This window comes from Brachyistius frenatus, unplaced genomic scaffold (assembly GCF_029030835.1).
Source record: "Brachyistius frenatus isolate BFR_SWC_R1_liver_20210118 unplaced genomic scaffold, ASM2903083v1 Contig_23, whole genome shotgun sequence".
NCBI lineage: Eukaryota > Metazoa > Chordata > Actinopteri > Embiotocidae > Brachyistius > Brachyistius frenatus.
Window position 1 is genome coordinate 4769914 of NW_027210622.1, and position 25087 is coordinate 4795000.

Below are 25087 nucleotides of genomic sequence, written 5' to 3' on the forward strand. Positions count from 1 at the left end.
AATTATGAATGAATCACTTGACTGTGGAAAAGCGGAAGTGACGAAGAAAATAGAGCAGCAGGAAAAGCACTCCCACAGAGGAATGAAGATGAAATGTGAGAGAACAGATCTTTATTGAATTTAGTCACAAACTGCATTTCCTCTGGAGCACTGCACATTTGAATCATAGTGTGAACAAGTTTAAAATAAAGATCAAAATCAAAGCAGTCAGTCAAATTTCCTCAAATGCTCACATTTATAGTTTTCAAACTCGCATATTTTGACTAAGTTTTTAGTTTACTATTTTTACTAAGTGCAGTCATTGAGGACATGCTCTAATAATCTCCTCCTTTTTACCCAGGGCCGTCCAATCACTCCTGTCTATGCCATGGCCCACAACGTACAGCGCATCCCAACCGCCGGTGGCTTGTATGGAGCTGGGTACGTCCCCATCACAAACTACGCTGCCAACACAGCAGCTCTGGCCGCTCTGCAGAAAAACGCAGCTGTGGCAGCTGCGACATACGGAGGTTATGGCTATGCGGTGCCGCAGGCCTTCCCTGCCGCTGCCTTCCAGCTGCCCATCCACGACATCTACCAGACGTACTGAGTCAGAGGCTCAGACCACACGACACAACGACAAAGTTACCCTGCCGGTGACTGAACGACATCTCGCAGTGTCTGTCCCATCATGCACCCTTGAAACACCCTTGAACTCGAGCGCTAAAGGAATTCGTCGCAAATATTAAGAGCAAAATCTGTCCAGTCTGTCCTGGACCCAAGATGACCTTATGACGTTTATATAACCTTGTTTTCTACTGAATATTTTCACAAACACAGAAGACAGTCCCTCACCCCGCAATATTAACCATAAGTCACAATAACACGACTCAGTCCCTCTCTCCCTTTCTCTATGACCCCTACCACCTTGTTGCTAAGGCAACGGGACCACTGAAGGTACGTTCAAGTATTTATGAAGAGAAGATGCATATTTAAAGTTTTATTCTTTGTAGGTTTCTCTTTTATTTTGCAGTGGTATTTGTTCCCTGAAACAGGAAAGTCAGACCTTGTGTAAAAACATACGAGAAAAAAAAGTTGATTGAAAGGAAGTAAAAGTACAACAGGAACTACTGATGAATGAGGATACCACTGAAGACGGCTGTCTTTTGATATACTAATGTTTTTGTTTTGTTTTTTTCATCAGTAGATAGTGTTCTAGCCAACATGCTGTAGGTGATGCTGTCCGTCCATGCTGGTTGAATGTGTTTGCTTTGAACATGCCTTTTTGGTACTTTTTGGTTTATTTAGTTTTATTGTGTTTTGGTCGATTTAAATGAAGGTTCTAGGTGTTCTAGGTGTTCTAGGTGCATTTATTTGCCGGCGATTACCTTGCTTGTTTCTTCGTCTCCCCTTTAAACTTTTGAAACAAACTGTATTTACTGGTTTGTTTGAAGCTGACTAATGTTGTTGTGACAGAATCTTGGGGGGACAAATAACTGAGAAAGAAAACTGGAAAGTTTTGAAAATGACGGTCATCAAGCATTGACAGACATCATGTACATTGAAATGCTCCCCAACCTGAGAAACTGCGCTGACAGGGGATTAAGACTGAATAGATTTTTTTTTCTCATTTATGTATGTTTTTATTATTGTTGTTTTTTAATTGTTTATCTCTCGTAAGGTGAACAAACATGGACAGAAATGAGAGACATTTTTCAAGATGGACTGGAGCACCCTCTCACTTGAACAGCTCCTACATTTGCCAAGACTCACCAAAAAAACCTTAAGGCTACACACACTTCAGTCTAATGACTCTGGAAAAGACTCTGTGCCTGACTACAGTGCCTTACATCTGCAATACTTTACGTGCCACTCACTGCTTTTACCTGTGCTTTTTATAACAAAGCTAAGCTCGTCTGGTCGGTACAAAGAGGAATAGACTTCCATCAGCGCAGAGTTTTTTCCATTCATAATTTTCCTAATCCAGACTTGTGGTATTGATGTATTGTGGTGAGATGAATAGGTTGCAGCATCTGCAGACAGATGTGAGAGGGCTACCTCCCACCTGTTGTCTCTCCCCTGAATGCTCCTGCAGTAACACTCCGTATGTCTATTTCCTCTTCATTTCCCGTCCTCCAAACTGGGCTCGACCGAGGTGCACTTAAAGATATTTATGAAAGGCAAGCGTTTGCCACTTTCAGATGAAGAGATATTAATATGCAGAGCATGAATTAATGTGTGTACTGAACGAGTTTGACTTTTTTTCAATGTTTGTAGTGTGACATAAAATGCTCAGCTGTAGGTGTAATATTGAACTGGGAATAACTGGAGCAATACCTCACACTGAAATATGCAAGTAGCCATGCAGTGTATGTACTCGCAGCTGCTGATCATGAAGTAACACTCCACAGCAGCCATCCTAATAGAAAAAAATGCCAAATAATTGTATGCAGTTGTTTTGAACACAGTTTTCTATTCACTTTATTTTACGGCATTTTCTTTTTTAATGTTCAATTATCTTCTCAGATTTTTGATAGCACACACCTGAATTTGTTTTTGCGGACAGCCTGGACTTTGAGGTTGTGGATGTGAGGATAGGTTTTTGGTCCAAGAGTATAAATGAGAAGATTAACAATCCATTTTTGTGTAACTATAATCTCACTCCACCTTCTGCATTTTACTATTTGTCTCTGCTCTGGAACTGGATTTAATGTAGAAAACAGACTGCTGTTAACTGCTTTTATTTGTATCTTGTATGATGACAATAAGTCAGGATATATTTAATATATGCATTACGTGTGTATGAAGTGAGAAGAAAAGGTATAATATATTCTAAACCATATTTCTTTTCTTTATTTACACCTTGTCTAAGGATAAAAGTCAGAGTAACAAAGTAGAAAAAGATGTTGGTTTTTTTTTTTGCCAAAGTGTCCAGTAGTTTTTAAACATTCAAGGTTGTTGTTCTTTTGTTATGTGTAATATTATGTTTGAACTGGATTTGGTGTTATGAGTGGGAACACAAAGACCTTTAACATTGAGCTACATTTTTATCAGTTTCAGCAGCGAAGGTTAAAACTGGCCTGCTGAACCCTCTGGCGCTTTAAGCTGGTGGTGTTGCAACTCTGCATGTCCAATCTTAGCAAAAACTTCTAAAGGTCTAAGAATGATTTCGCAGCCATCTAAATTTCATGTTAAATGGGCAGGACACTGCGTCCTCCTGGTTCCACTCAAAACACCTGCTTTACTTTCTATTACCTGCATTTCACCCCCACTGAAGCCGTAGGATGAAGTCCTTGTGTCAGTGGCGTGGAGCTACATGTGCCTAGTTTAATGTAGGTGTTGCCATTTAAACTCTTCCTAGTGTGTGCCTTAATGCCAAGATGTGCCCTTTGCTTTACTTTGTAGACCTGTGCAGACTGTTTTCTATCTGAAGGTTTGTTTGAGAAAAAAAAAAAAAAAACTTCTACGTTGTTATATTTATAGTGATAAAGTAGATAAATAAAGCATTTTGGAAAGGATGCAGTGCTGTTGTCAATCATTTTGTCCACATCATTTCTTTGTCCCACACTGAACCATGTGAAGTATCTTTAGTTTTAGATTAAACTGCAAAGAGATAACAGGGTCAGAAGCATCTTGAAAGCTTCAGAGGACTTTGACTCCGACTTCTTCCACCCATACTTGACCTCATACATCAGCTATTATTGAGCAATGTGCCGTGGTGGAGAGAGAAGGAGCACAGAGTTTGGAAAATGTTTCATAAACTTCTCTGTGGCAGGTCAACTTTACTCTGGAAACATGCTGACCACGGCAAAAAGGTCAGGAAGGATTTTAATAACATGATGTGGTGCAATATGTGCAGGAGAAAGTTCACAGGTGATGTTTTTCCTACTGTGCCACCACATTTCAACCAACTGGTCACTTGTTTCCCCAGAGGTGGGCAGAATAATACCCAAAAGTATTATTGCCATCATTACCCATGCTTGTTTTGAGTATCAATGCTGCCATCAACAGCAGTGAATCTATCTCAAGTTAGATCATATTTGTGGCACATGAACATTTTTTGTAGTGCTGTTTCTACTGCTGCTGCCTCCTCCACAGTGATTAACTCCTCACATTAGAGAAATAACCAGTGGTGGAAGAAGTATTCAGGTCCTGTTTTTGAGTAAAAGTATGAATACAGAAAAAAGCCTGCTTAAGTAAAATTATATAATTTTTAGCAGCAAAGTATAGGTTAGGTATCATTAGCTTTTTAATAGTGAAGCAGCAGTGTGTCAGCAGCCTGTTACTGTTATAGCTGCTGCAGTTGGAGCTAGTTTGAACTTCTTTATATCTAGTTTTATACACAGGAAAAGCAGATCAATGTGAGGGGTCGTCAGATGATTTCTGGGAGAGGAAACAAGGTTTTGGTCTTTTTCTCTAACCTTTGATTCTAGCTGAGATGTTGGAACATTTGAAAATGTATTTAAATGAAACCATGTGAGAAGTTCAAAAAGAAAAGCTGTAAATAACTTGAAATGTGACCTGACTACACACTGCTGTTTGTAAAACATTAGAAACCAAAAAGGTTAAAAACCACATTATTTAACAATAATGTTATGTTTTCAAAGTTTGTTGAATTATCCATTGTGTCAAATATTTATCTTAAAAGTAAAGCTGTCATACTGCCAACATTCTGTCTTAATAAATAAATCATCACTAAGCCTGATTGATTATTTTTAAGGCAGGCGAAAGTTAGACTTAAAGCCTGTGTTATAATGTTGCCATCTGGTGGTGAAGGCACTTCATCATAGCAGCCTGCAGCACAGCTGCTGTTCAGACCAGTCAGTGCAGGTTTTTAGTGGCAGCCATGTTAGCTCCACAGTAATCAGGGCAGATTACTGTGAAAACATAAACCAAACTCAGCATTTCTAAGGTTAAAATATGAATTCAACACATGCCAGAAGAATGTATGGTGTATTGGGTAAAATAGGGTAGCTTATTAATTCATTATTTTTATTTAACATAAAGTACAAATATAATGTAGGCTACAAATTAAATACTAAAAAAAAAATTGACTTAAAATAGTCATTTCAGCTGATAAAACAGGAAAAATATTCTGCATGGATGAAACAACTTCCCACAATTCCACAAATATTTGTAATATTCATTATATTATCATTATATTATCAAAATAATAATAATAATAATAATAATAAATACACTGTTAATTGGCCAGGATTTCTTATTACAGTTTTGTGTCTAAAACCAATAAAAGCCCGCCAAAAAAAAAAAGACACAACTATCCTTACAGCAAACTGTAAATTGTAGAGATCTGATTTTCACTACAGTTCCCATGATGCCCCGGAAGCCGTCTGCGCGCACGTTGCTGTTGCACGGCTGCTGCCGCCTTTGCAGATCTACAAACACACCGTCTCGGCCGACTTGACGTGCGAAAGGCACAGGAGGACATCCAGATGATTGCCGCAGCTGCAGACACGCGCTGCCGCTCCTGAATGCGGCCTCAGTTTATATTTGGCTTAAAGGAGACGCAACAAAGCGCACAAAATGGTTGCGCTCAAGGCCTGGGCGAATAAGTAGGTTTACTATAGCTTTAAGAACGAGAAACTAGTGGCTGCTTCTTTAAAATTATTTCGGTTTATTGCTGAATAGATAATTAAGAAAAGTTTTCAATTTCAATGTAATAAATGTATGCATTTAAATTGCGACGAAGCCAACAGAAAATGCAGCACTGTTGGATAAAGGCCGCTTGGACTCAAAACGTCTTTAAAGCAGATGTGGTCAGTTTTTCCTCAATTTGCGAGTAAACCTGCTTGACTTAAAGCGGAATCTAAAGTGGGCTGAAGTGTCCTCACGGTGATGGAACCGGCCGGCGACCGTGCCGGGGATGTAAATAAAGCAAAAGAGCCGACGGGGGACAAGGCCGCAGAGCAGACCCCGGCCACCAGTACGGCCGGGACACCGCGGAGGGCGCTCAGAGAGCGGGGAGCGGGCCGCCCTAGGTCCGGTGTCGCCGCCTCAGCAACGGATGTTAACGGAGCTGCGTCGAGCCCGCAGACCTCGGGACGGGTGTTAAGAGACAGGTCAACCAGGGCAGTACCGGCCTGGTTGAAGGACACCAAAAGCGACGACGACGAGGAGGACGAACCGAGCCCGGACAACGGAGCGAGCAAGCGGAGGAAAGTTTCCAACTCCAGGCGGAAGAAAAATTCAGATTCTGCTGGTTCGGCTGAGGCTGGAGGGGGGGTCGCAGGAGACTGCCTTCAAGGCACAGAGTAAGTTTTTAATTGATCAGTTGTTGCTTACAGAACACCACATTTCTTTATAATGAGCGTATGAGGACTTTCATCGCGTGTCGGTGGGACCAGTTCCTGTCAAAAGCACGCCTTCAGCGTGGCTCGTCCCCTTTCTGCTCTCTGCCTGGGAAGGGTGGAGTAAAACTCACCTGTCTCTCCAAAATAATCACAATTGTTTTCAATACTGCAACTTTTAAAACTATTATCCTATTAGAGATATGATCAATGATGCTGTGTCCCTGTGCAGACAGAGAAAATGTAAGATCTCTGTTTTTTTTCTTCCCATCTTTCTGCAGCAAAGAAGACCCAAAGAAACCTGCTACAGATGCTCAAGGTAATTCATTAAATTACACATGAAAACCTTTTGATATGGTTCTATCTGAATTTACATTTAAGTTGAACGTCATGCTCTACCTGTGTGAATATGTGTGCAGTTAAAACAGAGCTGCTGTGTGTCCTAGTGTCATGCCTGTATCACTCACACAGTCTCATTGAATGCTTCTACTCCCGGTTTCCAGCTCTCCCCTCCAGACGCCCCCCAGCACAGACCCGTGCCAAGCCCCCGTCTGGCAGGGCCGTCCGCGGCTCTGCCAAGCCCGTGTGTAAGACCGAACCTGGAATGGAGAATCCAGCTGGTGAGCAACTTGTTGACAGCGAGCTGCTGTGGTTCAGCATGTAGGCCTATAGCTCAACAATCAAATCATGCCAGCACAGAAGCACTGAAACGTCACGCTGCTGACTGTTGCTTAAGTTTTTTTTGTTGTTGTTGTTGTTTTTTATTCTGCGGAAAAATGTCCGTGACTTCTGGCTACATTCATGTGCACTTGTGGATTGATTGTGAGAAGAAAAAAAAACACACTGGGTGCAATCCTACCTTTTGTCTTTTCCACTTCCAGTACTTCACCTGCTCAGAGAGCAATAGACTTTAATTAAATGATTGTTTGATTTATGTATTCCTGCTTTTAGTAAGTTTGTATGAAGGCGTTAGATGCTAAAAGTGATTTTGTCATATTTCTATGACTTATGATGTCCATGTTTCTCTGTCACACCGCAGTGGAAGGAGAGGTAAACGATAAGCAGAAGTATGAAATGTAAGTACAGTTTTGGCCCTTTGGGCGAAAGTGACATAACATGTGGTTAAGGTATACAGGGCTAATAGGTCAATTTAAGAAAGTGACATTTTTTTACTCATTAGTTTTATCCAATGAGATTTAACTTCTGTAATACCACTTTGTATGTTAAGAGGCGATAGTGAGTCACTGTAGCGTCCAGTCTGCCCTCAGTCCTGCTCTCAGGGTTTCGCCAGTTCACCTTTAGTTTTTCTGGACGGTTTGTGTCCTCATTAAATCTGGTTTGAATCGTCCAGACAAGTTCAGTACACGTGGTTTCTTCCCCACAAAAATTGCCTTCGGTAGTTGGTTGTCTGGTGGATCGCCAGATGACGAGCTGCCTGGAGAACATTAGCATCAGCAACTGTTTACTGACCATTCAAAAAGAGATATCGAGTTCAACACCGGACTTCCTTCCTTCACTCTCTGAGAGCCGCCTGCAGCGGTGGAAAGCAACACCAATGCTACCTCTTGTTTTGCTTCTTTTACTTCTATCACTTTGCAAATGTGTTTTCCTGCTGAGAGCGGATGTTGGTGGGGATAATGGTCACTTGGGCAGACCTAACAGTGACTCACGATCACCTCTTGAGGTGCGGGGTAGTGTTTTGGGACAGGATGGCATGGGGCTAGCTGGTTGGCATGCTAACGTCAGTCAACTAATGTGCAACACAATTCATGTACATATTTGTTGTAACACCAAAACTGCTATTTCTTCACATTCTGTGAATTTTAAATATGTGATTATATAGGATTTTGCAAACAGTCTGTCTTTCACCGTCTTTGACATTCACAGTCAAAAAAATTGCTCTACGAGCTGTAACAGAAATCAGATGTACAGTGGGGCAAAAAAGTATTTAGTCAGCCACCAATTGTGCAAGTTCTCCCACTTAAAAAGATGAGAGACACCTGTAATTTTCATCATAGGTACACCTAAACTATGAGAGACAAAATGAGAAAAAAAATTCCTGAAAATCACTGTCTGATTTTTAAAGAATATATTTGCAAATTATGGTGGAAAAATAAGTATTTGGTCAATAACAAAAGTTCATCTCAATACTTTGTTATATACCCTTTGTTGGCAATGACAGAGGTCAAACGTTTTCTGTAAGTCTTCACAAGCTTTTCACACACTGTTGCTGGTATTTTGGCTCATTCCTCCATGCAGATCTCCTCTAGAGCAATGATGTTTTGGGGCTTTCGCTGGGCAACACGGACTTTCAACTCCCTCCACAGATTTTCTATGGGGTTGAGATCTGGAGATTGGCTAGGCCACTCCAGGACCTTGAAATGCTTCTTACGAAGCCACTCCTTCGTTGCCCGGGCGGTGTATTTGGGATCATTGTCATGCTGAAAGACCCAGCCACGTTTCATCTTCAATGCCCTTGCTGATGGAAGGAGGTTTTCACTCAAAATCTCACGATACATGGCCCCATTCATTCTTTACTTTACACGGATCAGTCGTCCTGGTCCCCTTGCAGAAAAACAGCCCCAAAGCATGATGTTTCCACCCCCATGCTTCACAGTAGGTATGGTGTTCTTTGGATGCAACTCGGCATTCTTTCTCCTCCAAACATGACGAGTTGAGTTTTTACCAAAAAGTTCTATTTTGGTTTCATCTGACCATATGACATTCTCCCAATCCTCTTCTGGATCATCCAAATGCTCTCCAGCAAACTTCAGACGGACCTGGACATGTACTGGCTTAAGCAGGGGGACACGTCTGGCACTGCAGGATTTGAGTCCCTGGCGGCGTAGTGTGTTACTGATGGTAGCCTTTGTTACTTTGGTCCCAGCTCTCTGCAGGTCATTCACTAGGTCCCCCCGTGTGGTTCTGGGATTTTTGTTCACCGTTCTTGTGATCATTTTGGCCCCACGGGGTGAGATCTTGCGTGGAGCCCCAGATCGAGGGAGATTATCAGTGGTCTTGTATGTCTTCCATTTTCTAATTTGATTTTTTTATTTTTATTTTATACACTTTATTAATCCCCGAGGGGAAATTTCTTCACTACAGCAGGGGGCTCTAAGGGGGAGATGCTGCAGCAGGCTGCCACTAGCGCGGCGCCAGGTAACCTGACCTGAGGTGCATGTTTTTGGATGATGGGAGGAAGCCGGAGAACCCGGAGAGAACCCACGCAAGCACAGGGAGAACATGCAAACTCCGCACAGAAAGGCCCAGGACCGGATTTGAACCCGGAACCTTTTTTGCTGTGAGGTGACAGTGCTAACCACTGTGCATTGGCCGGGAATAATTGCTCCCACAGTTGATTTCTTCACACCAAGCTGCTTACCTATTGCAGATTCAGTCTTCCCAGCCTGGTGCAGGTCTACAATTTTGTTTCTGGTGTCCTTTGACAGCTCTTTGGTCTTGGCCATAGTGGAGTTTGGAGTGTGACTGTTTGAGGTTGTGGACAGGTGTCTTTTATACTGATAACAAGTTCAAACAGGTGCCATGAATACAGGTAAGGAGTGGAGGACAGAGGAGCCTCTTAAAGAAGAAGTTACAGGTCTGTGAGAGCCAGAAATCTTGCTTGTTTGTAGGTGACCAAATACTTATTTTACCGAGGAATTTACCAATTAATTCATTAAAAATCCTACAATGTGATTTCCTGGATTCTTTCCCCCCATTCTGTCTCTCATAGTTAAAGTGTACCTATGATGAAAATTACAGGCGTCTCTCATCTTTTTAAGTGGGAGAACTTGCACAATTGGTGGCTGACTAAATACTTTTTTGCCCCACTGTATGTTTACCCGGTCGGATGCCGTGGTTAACCTTCGTTTTGAAATATATTTTTTTTTAAAAGAAATCACATATTGATCAGCCTTGACAAGAAAGAGGCGGCATTTCATATCATGTATTATCACCACAGATCTTCTTTACCGTCTTACTTGTATATTGCAAAAGTGTGTAACTGAGTGAGAGCTTGGCTTTGTGTTGTGATGACCGCCGGGTTTCACGCTTGTGCTGTCGCAGTGAAAAGAAAGAGGAGGAGAGCGAGGATGCTGCTGAAGCGGTCATGGATGATGAAGATCCTCCATTTCAGGATGACCCAAGTGACCTGAACTACCAGCCGCAGACTCAGAGGTACGCTTATCTCAAACGCATCACTTGACCCCGGTGCAGACAGTGTGGAACGCAGTTTGAAGTGATTTTGTCGTTTTGCTTTCAGCGGTGTGGAGGAGGAAGAGGTTCTCAGCAGTGAGGAAGATGTTCCCTTTACGGACGACTTAAATGACCAGAGCTACGACCCGAAGGCTGAAAGGTTTGTGTGTGTGCGGGAGGAGTTGGGTTTGCACTTCTGTTTGCTTTTCTTCAGTTTTTCCACTACGTTTAGACATACAATACACATATATATGTAAATCATATGTTTGTACATATTGATTTGTGATTAGGTATTTCTTTTGTTTTCTTAGGGATGTTCCTAAACCGAAGCGCAGAGCGCCTCCTCGACAGAAAGAGAAGAGAGAAAAAGAGAAAGCACCAAAGAAAGAGAAAGAGGTTGCTGAGATCAAAGTAGAAGGTTCAGACAACGTGGACAGCGTGCAAGAGGAAGTGAAGATGGAAGAGGAAATAGTGGAGGATCCAGACGGACCCAGGAAGTAAGTGTGCTTCAAGAAAGGAAACGTTATCAACCGGAGTCATTCATATTCTGTCTGTCTGAAATGACAACCAACAGTTCTTCCTCTCTGCTTTATTGTAGCTTCGGTTTAAATTTAATGTCATAGAATATGGCTTTGATTTTCTGACACAACACTATTATGTAAATGTCATTTGTTTTTACTGTGTTAGGAGAGGCCGGCGGAAAAAAGACGACAAAACCCCACGGCTACCAAAGAGAAGGTGAAGTGGATGTTGGTGTGGGGGGTGTTATGATCTGGATTTAATAATATATATTTACAGATCACCGTGTCTGAATTTTATCCAGAAATCGGGTATTTGAGGGGCGGTCAAAAACTTTAAAGACTGTTCCTGTTGAGATCAGCAACATGCCGTCCATCGCTACGCGTGCGAAGCTATAAGCTCAGAGTGCGATTTCCAAGTTTAATTGCTTGGTGGTGTTGTTTTCAATGCTTGTTGTCATGTTGGAGAACCAGTGTCATCGCGCTGAATGTTTTCCTTCAGACATCTCCGAACATCACAGTTGACAGTCTGACCCCGAGCGATGAATTCACGCCTGCACAACCCCGTGAATGTCAAAGAAAATCGACCTGGTTGCACTTCCGCCCCAATGCGCCTTATTTGGTCTTGAACAATGATGTTCTGCCTCGGTTGAAACATTTCAAGGATCTCTGTTGTTGATTTTGTTCATTCTCCTTTTCACCAGATGGTGAAATCGCAAATGTGCACATAACGGTGGTCACAAAAACGTGTCACGGGTGCTGATTTTGATAAAACAGCATCACTCGGAATACTTACGAAGGCCAGAATTTTCTTCGTGCTTCATGCACATCACGATGCTGCACAACAGGAACAGTCGTAACGTTTTGTTCGCCCCTCGTATGATTGTGTTTAACAACGGACACAATGATAAATTAATTTGTGCCTGTAGGACATCAGTGAAGAGGCAGAGATCCAATGTAATAAGCTGGCTTCACTGTTGTGGTGTGCTTCACTCACACAGGAAGAAGCCCCCAGTGCAATATGTGCGCTGTGAGATGGAGGGATGTGGGACGGTGCTGGCTCATCCTCGCTACCTACAGGTTCGTCCCGGTTGTTATTTGTCACTGGAAGCTATTCACTCCCAGCACTGTATAGTTGGTGGGAATCTACTGCATTTAAGCTTTATAACAGAGCTGCGCCTGGAGATTATTGATTTGTCATTTAAGTTTTTATTTTAATATAAATCAGAAAAAGATGAGAAAATCCTTTTTAAAATTCCCTGATTTATAAGTATTTCTTGATAAGCTTCGGTTAAACTAACTTTAACCAAAACCTGTTTTCCACCAACGAATTCTGAATGAAATGTTTAGTACATCAGCAACAAGTGGGGTGTGCACAACATGTTATAACATGTAGACACTTCCAGTGAACTTTGTTGTCGTTTTATTAAGAATTTGACGACACTTGCTAATGCCACTGTTGATTCCTTGTAAGTGTTTTTAACACCTTTCCCACCGTCACTCAAGGTAAACTTTCATTAACTGCCAGTTTTCAATCCTTTAGCTGCTCCGCCCAGCTGCCTCTGATAATCTATCCTTTGTTTTCACTCCAGCACCATATAAAGTACCAGCACTTACTCAAGAAGAAGTACGTTTGTCCTCACCCTTCTTGTGGAAGGCTTTTCCGCCTACAGAAGCAGCTGCTGCGTCATGCGAAGCACCACACAGGTACACACACAGCACAAACATGCTTTATGTTTGTCAGATCATTTCTAGCTGGACTTATTAATGAAAGTAAGCCGAAAACACATCTATATTTGAATGTTTTGTAATCCTAGACCAAAGGGACTACATCTGTGAGTTCTGTGCTCGTGCCTTCAAGAGCTCCCACAACCTGGCTGTGCACCGCATGATCCACACCGGAGAGAAGCCCCTACAGTGAGTAGTGCTTTAGTTTTGCTCACATGCTTTCTCAATTTAACTTGTTCCGTTTTCCGAGATTGCTAATGTATTTTTTTGTCACTAGGTGTGAGATCTGCGGCTTCACATGTCGACAGAAGGCATCTCTCAACTGGCACATGAAGAAGCATGATGCTGATGCCACCTATCAGTTCTCCTGCTCCATTTGTGGCAAGAAGTTTGAGAAGAAGGACTGTGTAGTGGCCCACAAGGCCAAGAGTCACCCGGAGGTCCTGATCGCCGAGGCGCTGGCAGCCAATGCCGGCGCCCTCATCACAACCCCGGCCTCCCTGCTAGAGATGCCGGTAAACCCTGTGCAAGCAGAGGTCACCAGCCTGGATGTGAGCCAAATTGGGCAGGATGGCCAGGTGGACCAGTTGAGCCAGGACGGGCAAGTTGGGCAGCATGTGGCTCAGGTGTCCCAGATGGGTCATGTGACCCAGCAAGTAAGTCACCAGGTGGTTTTACTGGGACAAGACCAGAGCCTCCATACCATGCAGGTGCCAGTGACTATTGCCCTGTCCCCTATCGACCCCCCTTCGCCAGCTGACAACCAGCAGCAGACTCACCTCCAGCTCCAGATGCCCGTCCAGTTTGTGCAGACTTCTCAGCAGCCGCAGCAGCCCCAAATCCAACAGCTGACCCTCCACTCCAGCTCAGTGGTGACCCAGCATCAGCCCCAACTCCAGCCTCTTCAGTCCTATTCCTCCCAGCAGCAGCAGCAGCAGCAGCAGCAGCAGCAGAGCCAGGGGCAGACACAAATCCTCCAGATGACTTTCCAGCCCGTCAGCCATTCGCAGACCCACATTCATCAGATCCCCATTCTAGCAACCTCCCAGCAGCTCCAGACCCTGCAGACAGCCGCCCCAAGCCCTCCTCTCCTGTCCACCTCGCAGCCCCACCATCCAGCCTCCACCAACGGGGACAGCTTTATGCTGGACAATACAGTGCTCTCCTCTTCTTCTCCGTCAGCCAGCTCCCTTCAGCAGACAGAAATCATGGGCGAGGACAGTGTGGTCTGGGAGCATACAGGACAGGGGGATGTCCTGGCTGATGCCGCTGAGAGACATGTGCAGCAGGCCCTCATGTAAAACAAGGATGCTGCTCACAAAACAGAAGATAGAGGCAATTTATGTCATCAGCGACCTGATATACTGTATTGCCATGTGTGAGGTAAATGTAGGATCACCTTTATGTTATGTACTGTTCACTCATATTTGGTAGCTCTCTAGAATATCTGTATCAGGGAAAGACATGTATGTATTTGTGTGTATGTTGTTGCCTTTGTACATAACAGGCCTGTAACTAGCCGATCATGAGTGTGTATATTGTTGAGGTCATGTTGCAAAGCTGTTGCTGTTATGCAATAATATAGCATACCTCTCGGTAATATACAGCACATCAAATGCCTGACGTGTGGCATCAACAGAGTTCTTACTGAAATAAATCACTTTAATTTATATGATGGATTAAACACGAAATACACAATAGAAAGTTATAAACTTCTTTAATATTGAGGTGAGTAAATTTTGCTCAAAACACTGAGCAGTTATTCATTTCTGGTCCAGTTGTACTGTGAAACCTTCAGTTGACAAATTGGGGGGAAAAAAACAACAGACAATTACAAAGACTCACAAAGAAAGAAGGACTAAAAAGAGATCTTTCACAGGCCTGTATAAATTCACAGAATGTGCATATTTCAGAGTTTGGCAGTGTCATTAAACCTGTTTCAATTATGTTTGTGCAGCTGTTTGTAGACATTGAGAGAATAATAACCTGTATAGTTTCACTCTCACAAGTCCTTAGTCATCTTCTGTGAATCGGGAGGTGACCCTGGACATCATGAATCACACGTGAACCCGTAAAGTAACAGCAAGCACAGTCACTGATTTGTCAATAACCTTTGAAGTGTAATGTACTTTGATAAGCAAAGCTATGTAGAAAACCTTTTAATGTGTCAGCACCTCTCTGATCTCTCACTTAGGATGTGTGCTAGAGCAAACACAAAAAAAACCTGTCCATTTATAAGATGTAAATAAATGTCTTAACATTTATCTAAAGTATTTTGTAATTGTTTGAGAATATTTTTTTGGGGGGGAGCCAAACCTTTAAGCATCATGTTTTTTTTCTCTGTCTCACATATTGACACATCCTCGAGCAAATAGATAGAATTTGAACCAAAATGTCCTGCAATTATGATGTAATTGTAGGTGTGAGTCATTAGTTGATTCTACAATCTAAAGTGCACAAACTCTACATACAAGCTCAGCGTAAAACATGCATCAGGACATATTGATCCGCTCTCTGTCCCGCTGCATATTATACTGCTTCAAAGCTCTTTTGGGGGGAACCAAAGTGTTGCTCAGTCCAACCTTCCTCTTCTTCCCCTGCTGCCCTTCTGACTGTTCCTCTCTTGTCTCCTGCTGGATGTTCTGGGACCCTCCACCGCGGACGACGTCCACAGCTTGAGCTGCTTCCCCGGTTTCTGGACTCGCAGCTGGATGACAGTCTGGATGAACAGCTGGAGTCTGGAGGTCGCTGTCATGAGCAAACTTGCATTTGATCCCGAACCTGCACCTCCCGTCTCTCCTGTATGACACGCACATCCTTTTACCCCCAATCTGGGAGGGTTTGGCCTGCATTGTGAGGGGGACGTGTTTCTGCAGGGCACTGAGCTTCTGGTCTGCCTGAGCCTTGAAGGGGTTTGCAAATACACTGCTGTCAGAGCAGGCATTAAGAGGAGGAGAGGGGAGTTTATTTGGGGTGAAGGGACCCAGGGAGGGAGAGGGCAGGGTGACCTGGCAGCCCGCAGAGGATGCTGCTGGAGATGAAAAGGGCTCTGGATCCTCCTCTAGCTCTGACTCGCTGGAGGTTGAACCAGACTCCAGCAAAAAATTGCGGGTTTTTTGGGCGGCTGCTGCCCCATCAGCTACCCCTTCAACAGAACTTTAAGACAAGACGAAAAGAGTTACAGGAGAAAGATACGTTCATATTAAATGTACGGTAGAGACATTTAGAACCAGAGTCAGCTTTATTGGCCAGGTATGTTTACACATACAAGGAAATTTGTACTATTACTTGCTCTCAATGTGCACACACGGAAACAGACGTAAATATGGAGCTTAACAACGTTGTAATTGTGCACACAGCATATTATGACATACGGTATAGTAATTACCTATTGTACACGGCCATTTGACAAAACTGTGGTTGTCGACGGATGTATTTTAAAGCGTCTACTCACCCAACTCCACCGTTGTTTACATCCTCTGCCTCTCCATCGCTGTCAGACTCGGAGGACACTCCGTAGCCCACCAGAGAGTTCATGCCTTCAATATCGACTGAAGCTAAGCTGGTTAGCCACCGAGCGCAGCCTCAGATTTAAAGTGCACTATTTGTGTTCCTAGATAACAGTCCCCAATAGAGTAAAAAAAAAAAAAAAAAAGATAAACTCACGAAAATAATCCCGTGGAAAAATATTCAACCGTTTCCTCTTTAAACTTGCTTTAACGTCAGCTGCTATCATTAGCCGTCGCGCTGCGTCTACATCCTCAGAGCCTGCACTGACACCTGCAGGGCAGGCGTGGTACTGCACCCTTAAATCATTACTGACCTTAGAATTTAACATATTGGCATTAAAAGTTGGTCATTAAAGGCTGTTGATTTTGTTACGGAATACGTTTTAAGTTTGTATAGGTTAGAAATGTCTTTTCATATTCTTTATTATATATTCTGAACCGTGTTTTTGTAGTGGGTTAAGCCCCAAATTTGTGTTCACAAATATGCCTCAAATTACTTTAATCCATACCATGTCATTCTTTTCAAGGCCTATCTTTAAATAGCAAATATTTTGCAATATGAATTAACTCTGCAAAGCCTGACACATGAAATACTGTTAAAATGTTTAGTGAAGTTTTTGTCAGAAAAATTATATACTGTACTGTGGAAGTTTAAATTGCAGATGATTTTTTTTGTTTATATGATGTTAGACTTTTATGGCAATTTATTTATCTCAGTATCTTTAATAAAGTCATTTGCCTTTGTTCAGTGAAGCATCCAGTTTAATGTGTTATATATTTACATTTCCAACATTGTGGTTTTACATACTGTAGCAGTCCTTTAAAGCGTTGACATGTTCTTGTGCCTTGACATGACATGAAAGTTCTTACTGCAGTACAGAAACGTGTCTTGCCACTAAAAATGTTCAAGCAATCAATTGTCATGCAAAGTCTTTTAATTACAAAGTTTTTTTTGTCTGAATGAATTACAGCATTGTTAATGCTATTCGTAACACATTTCCTTCCTGCTATTATGTCTGTAATGGAGAGAGGTCTTAATATTCAGTTATTTATGCATTTGCCTCTAATTAAATTCCATTGTAGAAATATTTGCAAGTATGTCTTTCCATTAACACTGACAGGCATTTTAATGAGGAGGATATCGGTAAAATCACCATAAGAGCCCTTTATTTGTACGTTGTACTTGCAGCAAAATAGGGCAACATTTTCATAGAACTGCCTAATTAGTGGATTTAAGGCCCAACCTAGCCCTGTCGCACGGCCGATTTTATAAGCCGATATTGGCCTTTCACAGATATATCGGTATCCGTATATGTTGGCTGATATGCCACGATATAAAACTCTTTTTTTGTTACAAAACATAATGAAAAAGATAATTGGGGTAAATTAGAAATTGTTCAATTTGTGTGTATTTTTCCTTTTTTTTTTTTTATTATTTAAATCTTTATAATAATTATTTACCCCAGATGGGTGTTCGTTGTTTCCGTGAGAAAAAACTTGTGAAGTATCCAGGCACCATTACATATGTTGGTCAAAAGTATCAAAAGTATCCGAGAATCATTTGAGTGATCATTGCAAAAACGTGTTTTCATATATACTGTAAGTGCAGTATATTTATAAGGTACAGCAGCTGATAGTAATATCTATTATTTATTTTCGACACTATACATCTGTATTGGCGTTGGTTCCTGATATCCAGTATCACTCCGGCTCCAGCTGGATCACTATGACTGATGCATGCGCTACCAGTGTAAGGATTTCAGCGCTGTAGTTGGGAAGTCGGTTCCTGTTTGATCGGGGACTTGTGGTGGTGCTGTGATACTTTCTTTTTTTTTTTTTTTTTTTTTTTTACCATAAGGAGGACATGCACACACGGAAACAGTCTGAAATAGTCCAGGCTGCGTCCTGCTTAAATTTAGCCCATCTCTGCTTTGGTCACTACCAGTAAATTAGATAAGCTCCTCATGAATAAGTTGATGAGCTCCTCCCCTCCGTGGCTGTCCGCCCCCGCGTGTCCAGTTAAATTCCTCCTGCCTGGCATCAGGTTCCCGGGGGAAAGGGCGGAGAGTTGGCTACAAACTCTGAAACACAAGAAACTAAACAGTAAGCAGACGAAAAGAGAAGAGACGCTTTCTGGCTCCAATTAACGCAGCACTGACTTGAGTTTCACGCTGCGGGGAACTGAGGGGTTAGCTGAAATGAACCGTGACCGGGAATCCGGTGTTGTCAGGATGAACCAGGCGCACACAGGCGGATATTAGAGGTTGGCCTGTTGCTGTGCTGCTCAGAGAGCCCGTGTACTTCCCGGTAGAGGCAGCTGGAGGTCCAGGGAGGCGGACTAGAGGCATGACCGGCTCGGATCACAGCAGGACCATTGCGGCTCGGGCTGCTGCCATAGCCGAGCAGCTGCATCACGAGTGCTCCATCTTACTGGAGATCTATGTGAGTACAGGAGCCTGCTTTTTCCACTGGCTGTAACCTGCCAGCAGGTCAGGAAAGAAGTGTGTGTGTGTGTGTGTGTGTGTGTGTGTGTGTGTGTGTGTGTGTGTGTGTGTGTGTGTGTGTGTGTGCGCGCGCGGGCGGGAAGAGAAATAGGCCAAGGTTAAATGGAAAGTTAATAGATTTTCTGAGTATGTGTGTCATGAATGTCTGCTGCGCATTCATGCCCTAACTATGTGCAAGTGTGAGTATTTTAAAGAAATGCATAGACAAAGTGTGTGTGTGTGTGTGTGTGTGTGTGTGTGTGTGTGTGTGTGTGTGTGTGTGTGTGTGTGTGTGTGTGTGTAAGAGAGAGAGAAGAGAGAGAGAGCACAAAAGAATGATGAAAGGGATGCTGTGCAAAAGCAAGATAAGAAGGAGAGAGACTGTGTGTATATTTGTGTGTATGAAAGAGACAAATAATGTGTAGGACAAGGGGGGGGGGTGTAGGAATGCAGTGTGGAGGGAGGTGAACCTCGTTGGAATGACAGAGGTGGGCGTTTTTCTGGCACAGTCGTAGATGCCTGGGCACGAAGCCTTCATCTCTCTTCCAAGAAGCCTGGGTCTCTTTGCCTATAGGTGTGAGAGCTGCTGGTTATTAAAACTTATTGGTTTCCTGCCAGCTCGCTAGGAGCAAGGGAGCGGCCTGCCATACAACTTCTCATCCACTTCACCCCCACGACTTTGACTCTTCCTTCCTCAACACTTCATGTCTTCTTCAGCTTTCATTCTCTTGTACGCACTCTGATCACTGACTTTGTGGGCAGTGGGAGTTTCTTTATGGAAATATTGCTATAGCTCTGAAGTTACAGCTCCAGATACACTCCAGTGAACACACCATGTAGTGATTAGTTATGTCTTGGCCTGTCATACAGACTTATTTGTACATTTCTCTACTTGACAGTGCGAGGAATTGTCTCTGAAACAAATTTTGGTTTAGTCTTTGGCTCCTAAGTCTCAGATGAATCTGGTACAAATTGAATATTTGCCAGGCAGAGTTTTATTATTTCCAGGCAGGCTGTCCCTTGCCTATTCACTGGGTGGGAAAGCACTCGTTTACGACATCCTTTTCACACCTCTTAAATCCTTTTCAGAGCCTAACATGTTATCGTAGTTCACAGTGAATCAGAGAATATTGTTTCTGACTGCACGTTCACTTCCTGAGGTATCCATAACAGCCTGAATAAGAGTCCCTCTACAGCCTGAGTAGCAAACATCAGCTTCCTCCCTGACTTTCAGAGTGTACAGGTCACACCAGGCCTCTTTGTCAGACTGGTACCAACTTGCACGTAGGGTTCAACAGTAACGCCTCGGTATAATGTCGCGAGGAGGCCTCTGGGATTCACAGGTCACTAAAGCTGCGGTCAGCAACGATCACAACTGTGAAGTAATGTGACAACATCATTATCCAAATCATAATGTCAGATGGGTCATAACTCTAACTCATAGCTCTGGGAGTGTAGAGGTGCTGAGTTTGGTATTTTGGGAAGGTGGATTATTCGCTGTCATGCTGAGAATCTCATACTTGTACGATAAATATGAAGCAGGGGTCGCCAACCTTTTTTCCTCTGAGAGCCGCTTGAAAGTTTCTGAGAGCTACTCATGTTTATTAACGTTAATACACATAGCTGAGCTCCACCCAAACCAGCTGAATAAGCTTCTTCTATGTAAACAATAACAAATTGATATCCGACACACACATTTTGTATCACAGCAGCTTAAATTCAGCAGCATGTGCATGCTTATTTTAGTATTTACAATTACACAGTTTTTCCTTAAACGCCTCTGCAGTGCACGCAACTCTTGTGTGGCAAAACTCGTTTGAAAATTGTCAAATAAAGCATTTTAATATAAAATTTAACCAGGAAAATTCAGTGTTTACCCTTTGATTGGGACCCCCTGGCCCTCCCGAAAGAAGCATATGTTTAAGTCAACACCTAGTATATGACTGGACCCTGTGTGAAACTAGAGGGCCCCTAATTTGAAATGTCATGGCCTTCAGCCAAAGTGTTGTTACTTTGATCTCTCACTCTCTCAATGACAGACACTCACTTTGTAGCTCTGGCCCCATTGTTGCGGTCCAGCCAAAAATAATGTATTTAATGTATGTATTTAAATAAAGATTTCAAGAGCTTTGGTTACAAATCAATGACTTCAGAGATTGGTTAAGTATAAAACCAAAAAGGCAGATGTAAAGTATGTAAAACCGCTATTGATATATTTATGGGAGAGGGAGCCCTTCACAGCCATGACAACAGTAAGAACTGCTCTGCTGCAGCCCAGTGGAGGATAATCCTTAGTAGAGGCAGCCCAAGGAAATTCAATCATTTTGTTCTTATTTAATAAGAAATATTTTCCTTAGTTTATTGTTTGAACAGTTAAAATAATGTATGTCCTGAAAGCGCCTGTGAATTGGTAAATAAAGCTCTCAAACTGCTGGAAATGAAATAATGTGGCTGGATTTCATCTGATGAGCACAAAGGTGACTGTCTTTTTTGTTAATTATAGGTCATGGAAATTCAACTTATTAGTCAGTGAAAGTCAGGGAATTTGACATTTGACTTGAGTAGGGAACCTTGATACAGTATTGCCTGGTATGTGTTTGCACTTACAGAAGTACTTTTTTTGTAGCTTCTGTGCAATCTTGACTGACTCATTTTAACCTTTAACTTGTTTACTTAACAAATCCCTCCTGGAACTGGGCTTGGCACAAATTCCTCCTCAAAAGTTCATTGAATGAGCTCTGATTCCTGTTGCATTAGGAGGAAGGATTTCCCTCATTGTCAAAGATGTTCTCTTTTGGGACAAATTGCCATCAAAGTGACATCAGTGTGGTTTGATAGAAAGCGTTCTTCAATCCTCCAATTATGTGCTTCACTTTCTATCTCCACCCTCTTCTTTCATTTATGTCACCACAAATCTCACTTTTGTTCTTTTCTTTTCTTTCTTTCCTCCCGAAGAGAAAGAAAGAGAGCTTCACTGTAGATGTGGCCGACAGCCGTCTGGTGTCTGTCCCTCCTCCTTCCTCCCAGCTGAACACCAGAGACAAGCTCCGGCACCTCCACTCTGCTCTGCTACAGTGCCGCAGCTTGCTGGACAGAGCTATCGCCAAAGAGGAAGAGGAGCTAGGTGGTGAGAAGAAGGGTGAGTACGAAAACCAGAGGAAGATGGTGAAGGAACGACTGTCGCTTCTCTTAGACAACACTGGAGAACTCTTCAAAGCTGCTGACTGCACAGAAATGTTGACTCCCAGCTTGGAGGTAGGTGTTGCTATATGCAGAGGTGATATTGATGAAGGTCAAATTGCTGGAAACAAAGTGAGGCATCCTATCCTCTTCTCATTGGCAGTTAGACGGCCCCAGCATTGTGTTTGAGCTGAAGCTTTGGGTGTACCGGATCTTCAAAGAGGTGGACCACTGGACCAAGACGACCATCACCACCTTGCAGGACACGCCCTTAGTCATCACCAAGGGGCCAGCGAGGACGGCGATGAGTGTCCGGAGCACGAGGAGCACACGGAGATGAGATGTAAACATCAGAAAAGTGAAGGAAGATCACTGGCAGAGAACAAAGAGGTCAGGGAGAAGAGAACGATGAGAGAGGAGAAAAGTGTTCAGCAAAGACCGAGGTGAAAAACTGAGTGATATGGAGAAAAAAAGAAACGGATGAATGATATCAGCCCGCTGAGAGAAACACAGATCACTACTGACACAGGGAGACGAGTGAATGGAGTTTTGTAAAAAGAGGCCTCAGATAGAGAGCAAGACACACCAACATAACATTTGTTGGAACAAGTTTGAGATGCAGAGTTTTTGTTTTTTGTTTTCTTTCTTTCTTTCTTTCTTTGTTCAGCGAAAAAGGAAATGAAGGTGTTACTTTTACTTCTTTTTTCCTTCCGCTAACATCTAACTCGCATTCATGGTTTCACTCTCACATGCACGACTCCTTTGACACAGCTGAACTCGTTACTTAAGTTGCAGCGCTGGGATCCTGGTTGATTTTGTGCCTATACAGCATATCATATGCAACATGGATTATTATTTGAGGATGTAGAGCTATAAAGGAAAAAAAGTATGTAACAGCACCCTCCAGTGTTTAAATTGTGCTATTACTGAGATTCCCTTTTCTTTTTCCTTTTCCTCAGTAACACTACTTATTCTGTATCTTGTGGTTTTCTTATGTTTTATTGCACTTTACTAGCAATGGTATAAAACCATATAGTGTGGTTTCGCAAACACCAAACAACATCACTAGACCAACCTTGTGTCTGAAAGGGATCATAAACGGGGAGTGTAGCAGAGATACAAGGTAAAAAGCAAAAGTCTATAAAGTGATAAAAGAGAATCATCAACAAAATCTCAATCTAATGACATTCATTTGTGATAGAGATTTTTGTTATTTAAAGTGACAGAAAACCTTTGAAGAAGTTTATGATTTAAAAAAGAAAAAATAGTCCAGCAAGAGACACAAAAATCCTGTTCTTCATTACAGTCAACATGAACAAATATTTTAAGGCACACAGCCCATTTCAACGGGATCTGAAGGGTCTGTCAAGTTATTTATGTATTGGGCAGCTGCAATAATCAGCATATTAATTGGTTAATTGGTTGTGAACATGTAACAGAGAAATTAATCAATACCCTCACATACTGCTCTCACCTGTCCATATAACGTGGGCTGCAGTACTAATTAAATTAGCCGAAGACTCGGATTGTCTTTAAAGATGCATGAAGCTTCGGGGTGAAAAAAGAGAAGATAATGTAAATGGGATTGGATCAAAGTCTTGACTGGATAAGCAATAAGATCCAACGTGGAACACGAAACAGACAAAGACGTGATGGAAGAACATCTACATCAACAGATTTATTTGAAAAAAAAATCTAAAAGCAGGCAAATTTTGCAGTGTTTTTATTTTATGGACGAGGGGAACATTTCTATTTTTACTTTGTTACACAGAATTTATTTAGTTAATGTACGTCTTGTTGCATGCTGTGTTTAACCTTTTGGTAGGTGCACTGTGAGTTCAAACAATCTGTGTGATATTTGAGTAATACACTCCAAACTGTTCAAAGCTTCAGACAGATTTAAATGTGTTTGGTCTCTTTAGTCCTTTTTTCCTTTTTTGTATACAGTCTATGGTTTAGTCTGAGTCCATGAAATCAAAGATGAAATGTTAACCCTGAGAAAATAAGAGCTGTTGCACATGTGTGAAAAGGTATTCACCTCATCTGTTGGGAAAGAATGAAAATACATCATACAGCACAATGTCATTCTAAATATCTGATTATGCTCCGGAGGGCAGTGCCTGTAAATGTGATTCACTGTAAATGCAACATGTATTTGCTGTTCTGTTCACAATATGGGTTGGGGATCACACTCTTTTTCATCGACTCTGGTGACGCTGCTGCTGCAGGACTACGAATCCGACTTTTTTTGTCCTCTCAGGCTGTGCTCGCTGTTTCCAGTTGTTTAATTGAGTGGTCTGGTTTGGACTCGACTGCAGGAGTAGTTACTGGCCAGACTTGATCAAAACTAGCACGGAGTTAAACTAACTCATCCTTGAAGGCTTAAAGGCTTATCAGACACAAAAACAAGCTGTTTATAATATCATTAGAAAGTAAGTAAAAATACCAAAATGCTGCTTGCTGGCATTTTACTGTGAAAGGGATGTATTACGAGGACAGTTACTGTATTATCTGCCTTGGCAATTGAAGAGTAAATTGTAGGATTAAGCAGAACATGTTACAAAGTTCTCTACTGGTTACAGATTTCAATGACCTCATATTATAAACCTCTGTTCTTTTGTCTGTGCTGCACAAATCACCTGCCAGTCATTGATTGACCCACATGGGACTCATACAGCACTGTTCATCTGTCCTTACACATACTACAAAAGTTACACTTCCTGGTTTTGTTCTTGTATGTGCTGTTGACTGATTATAGACTGATTATTTTTTGATCTGTCCATCTTCCTTATGAATGTAGTGTGTTACACCACCGGGTGCCGTCTCTGTTGACCTCTGCTGTAAAGACAGCGAGCTGTAGACAAATGGCTCAAAGCACAAAGGGAGGATCAGTTTACCTCGGCATCTCTGTAAGCAGCAGTCGTACTGCAGGAAACTGCCACGCTTATTAGAGTTGTCACAACCGTAGGGGGATAAGCACATCATGAAGACGGCATGATCAACAACCTTTTCATAAAGAATCTATGGCTGACTCCCTTCAGGCCAACCAAATGTGTTGATTTACTTATGTTATATTTCAGTGTCACTGCCATTTAACTTTTATGGTCAAGCAGCAACACTTTCTGTGGCTTTATCCGCGCAACATTTGTCCTACTGGATTTTAACCCTTTGATATGTTAACATGAGAT

General features: G+C 42.3%; 4 protein-coding genes across 7 annotated transcripts in view; 3 read left to right on the top strand and 1 right to left on the bottom strand.

Moving 5' to 3' along the window:
• Nucleotides 1-3491, top strand: part of rbm47 (RNA binding motif protein 47) — a 31369-nt gene extending 27878 nt beyond the window's left edge. For all 4 annotated transcript variants that reach the window (XM_069697547.1, XM_069697548.1, XM_069697550.1 and 1 more), the window contains one exon: nt 341-3491. In XM_069697547.1, coding sequence (XP_069553648.1) covers nt 341-589 — 249 coding nt within the window. In that variant the 3' untranslated portion in view covers nt 590-3491. The remainder of the gene's footprint in view (nt 1-340) is intronic.
• A 1893-nt stretch (nt 3492-5384) lies between these two features.
• zfp91 (ZFP91 zinc finger protein, atypical E3 ubiquitin ligase) lies at nt 5385-14991 on the top strand. The gene is made up of 12 exons (XM_069697503.1): nt 5385-6251; nt 6569-6606; nt 6791-6907; nt 7327-7363; nt 10353-10463; nt 10549-10641; nt 10793-10978; nt 11169-11219; nt 12001-12079; nt 12592-12706; nt 12817-12916; nt 13005-14991. Exons 1-12 carry the CDS (start codon nt 5836-5838, stop codon nt 14026-14028), a joined length of 2367 nt encoding a protein of 788 aa, XP_069553604.1. The 5' UTR covers nt 5385-5835; the 3' UTR covers nt 14029-14991.
• On the bottom strand, nt 14428-16485 carry LOC138620356 (uncharacterized). Its single transcript, XM_069697504.1, has 2 exons — nt 16182-16485; nt 14428-15883 (listed from the first exon to the last, which is right to left on the bottom strand). Exons 1-2 carry the CDS (start codon nt 16262-16264, stop codon nt 15220-15222), a joined length of 747 nt encoding a protein of 248 aa, XP_069553605.1. The 5' UTR covers nt 16265-16485; the 3' UTR covers nt 14428-15219.
• A 1816-nt stretch (nt 16486-18301) lies between these two features.
• The window catches only part of cntf (ciliary neurotrophic factor), an 8492-nt gene continuing 1706 nt past the window's right edge, over nt 18302-25087 (top strand). The window contains exons 1-3 of the mRNA XM_069697557.1: nt 18302-18678; nt 21675-21974; nt 22063-25087. The exon at nt 22063-25087 is cut by the window's right edge and continues 1706 nt beyond it. Of these exons, the coding sequence (XP_069553658.1) occupies nt 18583-18678; nt 21675-21974; nt 22063-22239 (573 nt within the window). The 5' untranslated portion in view covers nt 18302-18582 and the 3' untranslated portion in view covers nt 22240-25087. The remainder of the gene's footprint in view (nt 18679-21674; nt 21975-22062) is intronic.